The sequence below is a fragment of the Oncorhynchus kisutch genome, linkage group LG14 (genome assembly GCF_002021735.2).
Source record: "Oncorhynchus kisutch isolate 150728-3 linkage group LG14, Okis_V2, whole genome shotgun sequence".
NCBI classification, from domain to species: domain Eukaryota; kingdom Metazoa; phylum Chordata; class Actinopteri; order Salmoniformes; family Salmonidae; genus Oncorhynchus; species Oncorhynchus kisutch.
The window spans coordinates 54,059,383-54,071,263 of NC_034187.2; the positions used below are offsets into that span (position 1 = coordinate 54,059,383).

The following is an 11,881-nucleotide window of genomic DNA, read 5'->3' on the forward strand; positions in this document are numbered from 1 at the left end:
CAGTCCGGGAACGAATCTGGGTTTGGGAGATGCCAGGAGAGAGCTACCTGCCTGAATGCATATTGCCAACTGTAAGGTATGGTGGAAGAGGAATAATGGTCTGGGGTTGTTTTTCATGGTTTCTGGCTAGGCCCCTTTAGTTCCAGTGAAGGAAAATCTTAACACTACAGCATACAATGACATTCTTGACGATTCTGTGCTTCCGGTCTTTGTGGCAACAATTTGGGGAAGGCTTGTTTTAGCATGACAATGCCCCAGTGCACAAAGCGAGGCTCCATACAGAAATGGTTTGTCGAGATCGGCGTGGAAGAACTTCACTGGCCTGCACAGAGCCCTGACCTCAACCCCATCTAACACCTTTTGGGATTAATTGGAACGCCGAATGCGAGCCAGGACAAATCGCCCAACAATACCCGACCCCCACTAATACAAGTCCCCGCAGCAATGTTACATCTCGTGGAAAGCCTTCCCAGAGGAGTGGAGGCTGTTGTTGCAGCTAAGGGGGGACCAACTCCACGTTAATGCCCATGATTTAGGAATGAGATGTTTGACGAGCAGGTGTCCACATAGCTTTTGGTCATGTAGTGTACATATTCAAAAGGCGCATACATCTACATTTTGTGTTTCTATTTACCTTGACATTGTTGGTCCACAGATGATAATTTCCCCAAGGTGATCGTAGTGCCTGTCCCAGTACCGGTGTATGTTCCAGTCCCCATGAACCTGTACACCCAGTACGCCCCCCAGCCTGTTGGACTCCCCATACCGGTATGTTAACACCAAACTACCTAGACTTCACCTCAGTCTGGTACACAGGTTTCTCCTCAAATTCTCTCAAACAAGAGCTGTGTGCTCTGGACTCATTTGAAACCAACTAACATTGAATAGCAGTTGGAGGTTGGCTGATACATGCTCTTGCAGAACAGAAGCGCAACATGAATAAAGAATTGCAGCCCTCATAGCCTCCACATCTAACCCTTTATCCGCCCCATTTCCAGCTGCCCGTGCCCATGTTCCTGCCGGTGACTCTGGACAACGCTGAGCGCATCGTGGAGACCATCCAGGACATCAAGGAGAAGATCCCCTCTGACCCGTTTGAGGCAGACCTCATCCTCATGGCCGAGATGGTAGCCGAGGAGGGGAGGGAGAAGTCCCCACAGCGACCCCCTGAAAGGCCAGCCCCAGCAGTACAAGATGGTAACCAGGGGCGGGAGTCAGGGATTGGGATGAGACCTGGGTCATGTTCATTATGCACCAAATGGAAGAAAACGGACTGCGACATGGAAAGATTACGTGGACTTGCACAACATTTTCTGTCTGTTGCGTGGCCTAATGAACATGAGCCAGTTGGAACTTGTGAGACCTTCTCTATGGCTTCATAGGCTAAGCTACAGTGGTGAATGTGTGTTATAACTGGGGTTTCTTGGCGCTTCCACCAAGTCTCTCTTTTAAAAGCAATTCACAGTTGAACGAGAGTCTAAAAAGCTATTGGTATGAATTCCACGTTTTTTTTTCTTCAGGTAATGTATTGGTTCATTGAGCTTATTTTCCCCCTTTTCAGATATGAGAAGTTTGCCTCGCCTCTCTACTATAGATTCTTCTTTTTTAACCCTTATTGTAGGTAAGTTGACTGAGGATATATTCTCCTTTTGCAGCAACCACCTAGGGGTGAGGTGAGGGGATGAATGAGCCAATTGGACAGCTAGGGGTGGTCCAGGCTGGGACTTTAAGGACTGTCTAGAACAACCCAACTCTGAGGGACGTGGGAGATGATAGGGAACGCTTTATTTTACAGCCCAGTTTAAGATCGGATTTACCTTGTGTTTACAGTGCATTCGGAAAGTATTCAGACCCCTTCACTTTTTCCACATTTTGTTATGTTACAGCCTTATTCTAAAATATATTAAATTGCCCCCCTCCCCTCAATCTACACACAATATCCCGTAATGACAAGGCAAAAACGGGTGTTTAGAATTTTTTATATCACTTGTAAGTATTCTGACCCTTTACTCTGTACTTTGTTGAGGCACCTTTGGCAGCTATGACAGCCTCGGGTCTTCTTGGGTATGACGCTACAAGCTTGGCACACCTGTATTTGGGGAGTTTTCCACAATTCTTCTCTGAAGAGCCTCTCAAGCTCTGTCAGGTTGGGTGGGGAGTATCACTGCGCAGCTATTTTCAGGTCTCACTCGATTCTGACTAGTTTCCCAGTCCTTGCCGCTGAAAAACATCCCCACAGCCTGATGCTGCCACACCATGCTTCATCGTAGGGATGGTATTGGCCAGGTTATGAGCAATGCCTGTTTTCCTCCAGACATGACGCTTGGCTTTCAGGCCAAAGAGTTCAATCTTGGTTTCATCAGACAAGAGAATCTAGTTTCTCATGGTCTGAGAGTCCTTTAGGTGGCTTTTGGCAAACTCCAAGCGGACTGTCGTGCCTTTTACTGAGGAGTGGCTGTGCCAGATCTGTACCTTTTTGGCTCTGACATGTACTGTCAACTGTGGGACCTTATATAGATAGACAGGTGTGCGCCTTTCCAAATCATGTCCAATCAATTGAATTTACCACAGGTGAACTCCAAGTTGTGGAAACATCTCAAGGATGATCAATAGAAACCTGAGCTCAATTTCGAGTCTCATAGCAAAGGGTCTGAATACTTATGTAAATAAGTTATTTAAAAAAAAAAAAATCATACATTGGCACATTTTTGCTTTGTCGTTGTGGGTTATTGTGTGTAGATTCACGAAGGGAAAAAATGTATTTAATCAATTTTAGAATAAGGCTGTAACGTAACAAAATGTGGAAAAAGTGAAGGGGTTTGAATACTTTCCGAATGCACTCTATGCTTTTTGATTTTTTTTAAACAAATTAATTAAATGAAAAGCTGAAATGTCTTGCGTTAGTATGTATTCAACCCCTTTGTTATGGTAAGCCTAAATAAGTTCAGGAGTAAATATCTGCATAACAAGTCACATAATAAGTTGCAAGGACTATAATAATAATAGTGTTTAACATGATTTCTGGATGATTACTTCATATCTGTACCCCACACATTTATCTTTAAGGTCCCTTAGTCGAACAGTGAATTTCAAACACACATTCAACCACAAAGACCAGGGAGGTTTTCCAATGCCTAGCAAAGAATGGCACCTATTGATAGGCACCTATTGGTACAAAAAAAACAACATTTGAATATCCCTTTGTGCATGGTGAAGTTATTAATTACACTTTGGATAGGGTATCAATACACCCAGTCACTACAAAGATACAGGCGTCCTTCCTAACTCAGTTGCCGGAGAGGAAAGAAACCACTCAAGGATTTCACCATCAGGCCAGAGTTTAATGTCTGTTATAGGAGAAACCTGAGGATTGATCAACAAGATTGTAGTTCTCAGTACAACCAATTTGACTGAGCTTGAAAAATGTTGAAAGTAACAATGGGCATAGAATTACCCAGAAAGACTCATCTCTGCCAATGGTGTTTCTAACATGCAATGACTCAAGGGGTTGAATACTTACAGTATCTAATCAAGATATAGTGTTTGATTTTTTTAATGTTTATTTTTTCTAATGTTAATTTGTCTTCCACTTTGACATTAGAGTATTTATGTGTAGAATTTTTTTTTTAACAATTAAATCCATTTTAATCACACATTGTAACAACGTGGAAAAAGTCAAGGGGTGTGAATACTTTCTGAAGGCACTGTAACATAGTATTAACAGAAACTATTTTAACAAGTAGTTCCTACTAAACTGTCAAGTAAATAACAGGGGTTACCAATGAATATGTTGAGAGCTGTCCCATAACTTGAATGCTTTTGTGTTTTCTCTTCGGGGACCAGACCAGGGAAGCACTTACAGTGGAGACCTGGACACAGAAGAATTGAGTAACTTCCTCACCTCTTGGCACGACGAGCCACCTCCCACCCCCGGCGTCTCCTCGCGCCACAGTCGACCCTATGCCCACGAGACGCTCCGACCCATCATGGACATCCACACCCCCATCACACCACCACCCCCAATCATGGACATAGAGGCTGACTTCCCTGTCGGTGAGTGATGCTGGAATTTTCCACCTTCTCAGGGATTCCTGATTTTGATCATTGGGCGGGGGCGTTTGTCGTGTCCTCTTCACGACTGTCTTGGTGTGTTTGGACCATGATAGTTTGTTGGTAATGTGGACACCAAGGAACTTGAAACTACTTATACCTTGGTTGAAGACTCTCAATCTCTGATGAGGGTAATTATATGGTCAAAACATATTGACTTTATAGTGAATGGCTTCTAGCTCTATATATCTTTCAACTGCCCTGTTATAGTTTAACCATGTAACAACCCTTCTTTGATACTACACACTGCAATATCTCTATCGTTTTGCCAGAAACCCTGGAGCTGATGGCCCATTGGAGGGATCAGGAGAGGGATAGAAGTCCCAGTCCTCCACCTTCTCCTCCACGACGAAGAGCCAGAAGGAAAGCTCGGGATGGCTTGCCACAGAAGAAAAAGGTACGAGCCCAAAAAATACATCTAAATGAGACCCCTTTCAAAGATCGCCTTGTGCAATTTTAATTTCCATATTTTGACTCCCAGCAGTGCGCCTTTTTAAATTTTCCTCATTCTTTGTAAATCTGGGTAACACTTTACTTGACACTGGGCTTCAAGTTAAGTGTTACCTAATTCAGTGTGTGTTTGTGACTACCCTGTTGACCCCACAGAGGCGTAAGTCGAAAGCAGCAGAGACTGTGTCAGTGGTGGCGTCACTGGGTGAGGCGCAGAGTGACGTGGTGCCTGGCGAGCCCCCTAAACTGCAGCACATGTACGGGGTGGATGCCTGGAAGAGATGGGTCCAGTGGAGCAAGACCCAGCCTGACCTGGAGAAGCCTCGATTTGGCTGTGGGTCTGCTCACTGATACACTTGACTATTATGAAAATCCTGATATCACACATTTGTTGCTTTGCTTCTTCATTTACTGCCTCCTTTATAGAATTCAACCTATCTCTTAATTGCCTGTGGGACTCATTTAACTTAGTAGACTGAATAAGTTAACCTTGAGGTTCTGTTTCCCCGTTACAGCGCGACCAATGGAGATAAAAGAGGATGTTTTAAAGTGCACTACAGCAGAGCTGGGCTACGGTCTCTGTCGGTTTATTTGTGAAGTCAAACGACCCAACGGAGAGTCCTACAGCCAGGACAGTCTGTTCTATCTCTGCCTCGGCATCCAGCAGGTAGAACACACACATTTTACACAGACATACACACAAAAAACTCACTTCTGATGATATCATTCGGTTAAATGTCATATATAATGGCCCTTCTTTCTGCAGTACTTATTTCAGAATGGGCGCATGGAGAACATATTCACTGATCTCTTCTATGGCAAGTTCACCCTGGAGATCACCAAGCTGCTGAAAGGCTTCAAACCTACCATAACGGCCAGTGGTAAGACTGCACATACACACACTCGTACGCCCAGTGGAGAAAATAAAGTTTATAACAAAAAAAAATGGTATTAAGGCCTTTGCTTTGACCTCTTATTCCATATCTCGCTCCTCCATCTTAACTCCCACTCTCTTCCTTTCCGTTCAGGTATAGTAGGTAGGTTGATGGTGTTGGGGTTGTGTTATTAGCATGTTTGAATCTCTCCCCTCCCTCCCTCCCAGGCTACCTGCACTCGCGGGTGGAGGAGGAGTACCTGTGGGACTGTAAACAGCTGGGGGCCTACTCTCCCATCGTGCTGCTCAACACGCTGCTCTTCTTCTGCACCAAGTTCTTCCAGTTCAAGACGGTGGCCCAGCACCGCCAGCTCTCCTTCGCCCACGTTATGCGCTGCACCAAGTCCATCCACGACAACACCAAGTCCAACTTCCTGCGCTTCTACCCGCCCATCCCCAAGAAAGACCTAGCTACTGAGACAGCAGGTGCTTTGTCTTTTTGTTGTCTCCTTCACTCACCTCTCTACCCTTTGCTCTTGTCTTGTTCATGTGTCTTTTGTGCTTTCTGATACTGTGTTTTGCATATGTTTCTGCTCCGATAAAACATTGCAGGTTTTTTATTATTTTTCCATGAGACTGGAAAATAATGGACTAGCTTCTACGGCGAGGCCTCAAGCTGCTTGGGAGTCCTCCCGGAGAGTAGGAAGGAAAGACGCCGGACGTGATGTGGTGAGATTAAGATGCTGGGCGACCAGTCCTCTATTACCGAGTATACTACTCATCAATGTTCAATCATTAATGAACAAACTTGGCCAACTCAGAGCGAGGATCTCCTTCCAGAGAGACATCAGATACTGCAACATACTTTTGAGACTTGGCTTTCCTCTGACAACCAGCGGGTTTTATAGTTTTTTTTTGAGCGGATAGGAAGCAGCTTCTCTCTGGCAAGCGCAAAGGTGGTGGGCAATGCTTTATGACTAACAACCTATGGTGCGACGGAGGAAATGTACAGGAACTTGCAAGCCTCTGATGTCCACTATCCTCCCTGTGCCCAAGAACGGGAAAGGAACTGAATGACTACTGACCAGTAGCACTCACTTCCGTCATCATGAAATGCTTTGAGAGTCTAGTCAAAGACCATATCACCTCCTCCACACTGATTCTCAACACAGGGGGCTCACAAAGGTGTGTGCTCAGTCCCCTCTATTCGCGGTATACCCACGACTGTGTGGCCTCGCACAGTTTCAACTCGATCATCAAGTTCGCTGACGACACAACAGTAGTAGGCCTGATTACCAACGACGACGAGACAGCCTACAGGGAGGAGGTAGGCACTGACGGCGTGGTGCCAGGTAAACAATCTCTCCCTCAACATCAGCGAAAAACAAAGGAGTTGTTTGTGGACTTCACTAGGACCATCCCTACGGTGAAGCATGGTGGTGGCAGCGTCATGCTGTGGGGATGTTTTTCAGCGGCAGGGACTTGGAGACCAGTCAGGATCGAGTTCCTTGATGAAAACCTGCTCAGGACCTCAGACTGGGGTGAATGTTCACCCTCCAATAGGACAACAACCCCAAACACATAGCCAAGACAACGCAGGAGTGACTTCGGAACAAGTCTGAGGCCAGGCGGATTTGAACCCGATCGAACATCTCTGGAGACACCTGAAAATAGCTGTGCAGCGACGCTCCCCATCCAACCTGACAGAGCTTGGGAGGATCTGCAGAAAATGGGAGAAACTCCCCAAATACAGGTGTGCCAAGCTTGTAGCGTCATACCCAAGAAGACTTGAGGCTGTAATTGCTGCCAAAAGTGTTTCAACAAAGTACTGAGGAGTCTGCATAACTGTAGATGTGATATTTCCTTTTTTATGGGTTATTGTGTGTAGATCGATGAGGGGGGGAAACTATTTAATCCATTTTAGAATAAGGCTGTAACGTAACAAAATGTGGAAGAAGTCAAGGGGTCTGAATACTTTTTTTTTTCTCACTTGGTCCCCATGCCCCCTCAATGGTCATGGTGCTCCCCCTATGGTAATTCCCTCCCCACCTCCTAAAGTCTTTACTCTGCCTCCACCCCAATGGACATTTATGTCTTCATTACTGCTACAGTTTATGTATATAGTGCTATTTTTATTTTTTCACTTGGTCCTATATGTTGGAGCTCCCAGCCAAAGATGTTCATTGTGCCCTGAAATCACACCTGCAACCCTGTACATGACTATTAAACACTATCTCTGAGTGTTGCCTTCAAGGTTTCTTCCTAATTAGGGAGTTCTTCCCTTGCCACTGTTGCCTTGGCTAACTCTTCAGGGGATTTGTGTGTGGGTTGCTGTTTTTAACTAGTGCATTTGTAAAAAAGTATGACACAGATCAAATTTGATTCGTATGTAATCATGGACCTGTGTGTGTGTGTGTGTAGCGGATGTAGATGGTGTGGCAGCGAAGAGGAAGAGGGATGACGAGGAGAAAGAGGAGGTGCTGGAGATGATGGAGAACAGTGAGAATCCCCTCCGCTGTCCTGTCCGATTGTACGAGTTCTACCTTTCCAAGTGGTGAGTGACACACACCATCTCCCCATGCTGCAGGCCATGTTGCAGGCCAATCTAACATTTAGTAGTGTAACCAGAAATTCTTCTTCTTGACATTGCTTTTCAAAACTCTTTCCTCATATCACTGAAAACGAGCCCTCTCTAACACAGAGCTCTCCTCACCCTCTTCTCTCCTCCAGCTCAGACTCGGTAAAGCAGCGCACCAACGTGTTCTTCCTGCTCCCGGAGCGCTCGTGCGTCCCCAACAGCCCCATGTGGTTCTCCTCCCAGGGCCTGGACGACCACACCTTGGACACCATGCTGACACGCATCCTCACCGTCAGGGAGATTCATCTGGGAGACCCCCAGAGGAACAAACCCCAGTCCAAGGACCCTGAGTGGGTCCCCGACCAACACGACGACAACTCGGATTGACCATGAGGACTGGTACACACACACACACACACATGCGTACAGTTATAAGCTTTTGTTTACACACAAACACTACGTGTTGATCCGTAAGGACTCCTAGGATCCACCTTCAGCCGTGTGTGAAGAGGAGTGGGTTCACACAGTTCTAGACTGAGACGGTGTCATGTACACACATTGTGTAGGAGATGTGTGTACATGCAAATTATAAACAGATGCTCAACTGCTCAATGGAGACACTGTTCATGCTGTCTGGTCACTACAAGGCAAATGGACGGGGAAGAAGTAGGAGGAATCACTTTAAGAACTGCCATACTGCCTTTGTCAGCATTATTGTGGTCGTAGAGAAAAACAAGTCCGGTTAACAAGCTATTTTCAAGTTCTTTAACGTCACCATAGGAGAGAGACGATGCTCTCCAGCCCTCTTCAACATGGACTCCGATTGGGAGAATGGTCAAAAGCTTTTAAGAATTTGGGATCCCATATCTGACCAGGTCCTGTACTGCTGAATTCAATATTCCCTGTCTTTCTTTATTGGGTCACTGCAGAAATTACAATGGATTGAAATGAATGCCAGTGATTGCAATGTCAGCGAAGTTGTTTGAGATTTTGTGTGTTAAAGGGATTAGCCTCGTTGTTTTGGGAATGAGATAATATTGTACGAACAACGAGTGATAACTTGCTATCAGTGGTGTTGTCCATTGCCTACTAAAATTGATGGCTGGCAGACATTCCTTGAATTGACTGTTATATTGAGTCATTTCAACTTGTTAAAATGCTTGATGTCAGTGCCCCTACACGCATGTATAATGTTGAAGGAAAGAAATGTCATTCTGTGTTTCCTTATGTAGAACACTTGTGATGTCAGGAAAGAGGACGTAGAATCGTTTGTTCATTTGGAAAGACAAGCATTTACCTTGCAAGTGCTCCCCATACTAGTTCAAAATTGCATTGATTTTGTTCTGAGAAACTTTTTTTTAATCAAATATTTTTAAATAAATACTGAAAAACAAATGTGTAACTTTGGAAGCTTTATTAATGCAGAGAATTACAGGTGATTTGTTTGGTTTAAATTTGTATTATTTAGTCCTGAACCCAATCTAAGAAGCATGCTCAAAGTGAAGATCTCTGATTTACATTATGTCAGTCAGTTTTAGAAAGCAATTAGAATGACAACATAGCGAAGCAGTATTACAGATGAACTTCAGTCATCAGCTCACAAACGCCTTAACTACTCATTCATCAATGCTAGCAAATGTGATACTTGAAATAGATTTAAACTAATATTCAGACTTTTTATTTGGACCTAGAGGTGTTGTCCACCCAAAGTTCTATACTATCAGTTAAACACAGTAGAATACCCTTAAATTAATATTGTAGAAAATCTATAATTTTGCTTACAACTTGGGAATTTAATAGGATTGCTCTAGATGCAATTCATTACATTGTCAGTTAAGAGTCAACGCTACCTGCTCCTCTGGGCTGTCTAATGATCAGGTGTGTTCCCCCATGGAGCCGACAGTCATCCCGACTCTCAGTCCAGGTCAGTGTATTACTAGATAAGCAATACTTTCCCCCATAATGCAGTGTGTTCAGAATGTATTCACACCCCTTTACTTTATCCACATTTTGTGTTACAGCCTGAATTTCAAATGGATTAAATGTAGATTGTGCCACACACAATACCCCATAATGTCAAAGTGGGATTTTGTTTGTAGAACAATACAAAATGTCAAGCTGAAATGTCTTTAGTCAAGTATTCAACCCCTTTGTTATGGCAGGTCGAAAAATATGCTTAACAAATCGCATGGACTCATCCCGTGTTCAATAATAGTGTTTAACATGATTTTGAAATAATTACCTCCTCTCTGTACTCCACACACAATTATCTGTAAGGTCTTTCAATTGAGTAGTGAATGTCAAGCACAGATTCAACCACAAAGACCAGGGAGGTTTTTCAATGCCTCGCAAAGAAGGGCACCGATTTGGTTTAAAAACAAACAAACAAAAAATGTTAAAAGCAGATGCTGAATATCCCTTTGAGCATGGTGAAGTTATTAATTAGGCTTTGGTCACTACAGAGAGATTCCTAACAGTAGCCGGAGAGGAAGGAAACTGCTCAGGGATTTCACCACAAGGCCAATGGTGATTAAAAAGAAATGAAGAAAAAAAGGTTTACAAAGCATAATGGTTATACTGAGAATGGATCAACATCAGTTACTCCACAATACTAACCTAAATGACAGCAGTAGGAATACAAGGATATAACAGCTATAGAAAACACAGGCATGTCTAAGGGGAAGGTGTTGCTGTATATATTCCTGTAAATCTCAAAGGATCTACATGACCAGTGAAGTGGAAGTGCTGTGGTTGCAGGTTCCCCTGCCTCATCTGAAGCCTTTTATGCGTGCTGCTGTAGGCCACAAAGTGCAAACTCCGTATCTGGAGAATGTGTGATTTTTAAAGGCCTCTGATACTAACAGAAACGTATTTTCTTGGTGACCTGAACATTGACTGGTTATCTAGTTATCTTCCTCTCAAGTGGAAGCTTCATACTGGGACGAATGCCTCTGACATGACCCATGTTATCGCTCAACCAATTAGTGTATGCAAAGTATTGTATCTGTGACATCAACTTGTATTGAACAGAACCTTTACTAATGATGCAGAGCTTTTCTCCAAAGCAATGTCCGTTCCCATTGGCTGTGGTGACCATAACACTGTGGCGATAACAAGTAAAGCCAAAGTTCCAAATGCAGGGCCTAAAGTGATGAGATCATATAAATGTTGTTGAAGATGTAAAACATTTGGCATGTATGAGGAGAAGGATCCAGATGCGCCGCTTTGCGTATTTGTAAAATGATTCTTGCCGGTTGTCGACAAGCATGCACCTGTTAAGAAACTGGGTTCAAAAAAAAGTTGCGAACAAGTCGGGAATGCTCAGTTGATTGGGTGATGCTCTAAATGGAGAAATTGTGACTGAACTTCAAAAGTTATATTACCAAAATAAGATAAAATGACAATGAAAAGAGATTTGAGCACCTTAAATTATATTATGGGCAGAAAACCTGATTTAATCTCCATTGTTCATTGAAGTTGATGGGCCATTTAGAACAAACCTTTGGCTATATCAAATCATTTCAATGACTATTTCACTGGTAAAGTGGAGAAACTGAAGAGAATTTTAAAACATTGAACAGTGAGCCATTTATTTCTGTATTGAAGATCTAAAATAAAGTATTGCTGTTTTGATTTTGGTCAAGTTTGTGTGGAAGAGGTGGGGAAACTATTGTTATCCATCAATAATGATAACCCACCAGGTATAGACAACCTAGATGGAAGACTATTGAGAATGGTAGCAGACTGTATTAACCACCCCTGTTTGGATGTCTTTACCCAAAGCCTAAAGGAGCTGAAGTAATTCCACTAGCTAAAAAGAGTAAAGCACCAGTTACAAGTCCCAGGTTTGGGGCTGGTGTAGCAGATAA

General features: G+C 43.6%; 1 protein-coding gene across 2 annotated transcripts in view; it reads left to right on the forward strand.

Moving 5' to 3' along the window:
- LOC109903636 (zinc finger MYM-type protein 4) overlaps positions 1-9,411 on the forward strand; it is a 30,401-nt gene extending 20,990 nt beyond the window's left edge. Inside the window, exons 19-29 of one of the 2 annotated variants that reach the window (XM_020500466.2) lie at positions 656-768; positions 999-1,197; positions 1,562-1,621; positions 3,844-4,053; positions 4,383-4,507; positions 4,717-4,894; positions 5,076-5,227; positions 5,327-5,441; positions 5,663-5,920; positions 7,856-7,988; positions 8,165-9,411. In XM_020500466.2, the coding sequence (XP_020356055.2) occupies positions 656-768; positions 999-1,197; positions 1,562-1,621; positions 3,844-4,053; positions 4,383-4,507; positions 4,717-4,894; positions 5,076-5,227; positions 5,327-5,441; positions 5,663-5,920; positions 7,856-7,988; positions 8,165-8,399 (1,778 nt within the window). In that variant the 3' untranslated portion in view covers positions 8,400-9,411. The remainder of the gene's footprint in view (positions 1-655; positions 769-998; positions 1,198-1,561; positions 1,622-3,843; positions 4,054-4,382; positions 4,508-4,716; positions 4,895-5,075; positions 5,228-5,326; positions 5,442-5,662; positions 5,921-7,855; positions 7,989-8,164) is intronic. The other variant, XM_020500467.2, reaches the window with a different exon arrangement.
- The last annotated feature ends 2,470 nt before the right edge of the window (positions 9,412-11,881 follow it).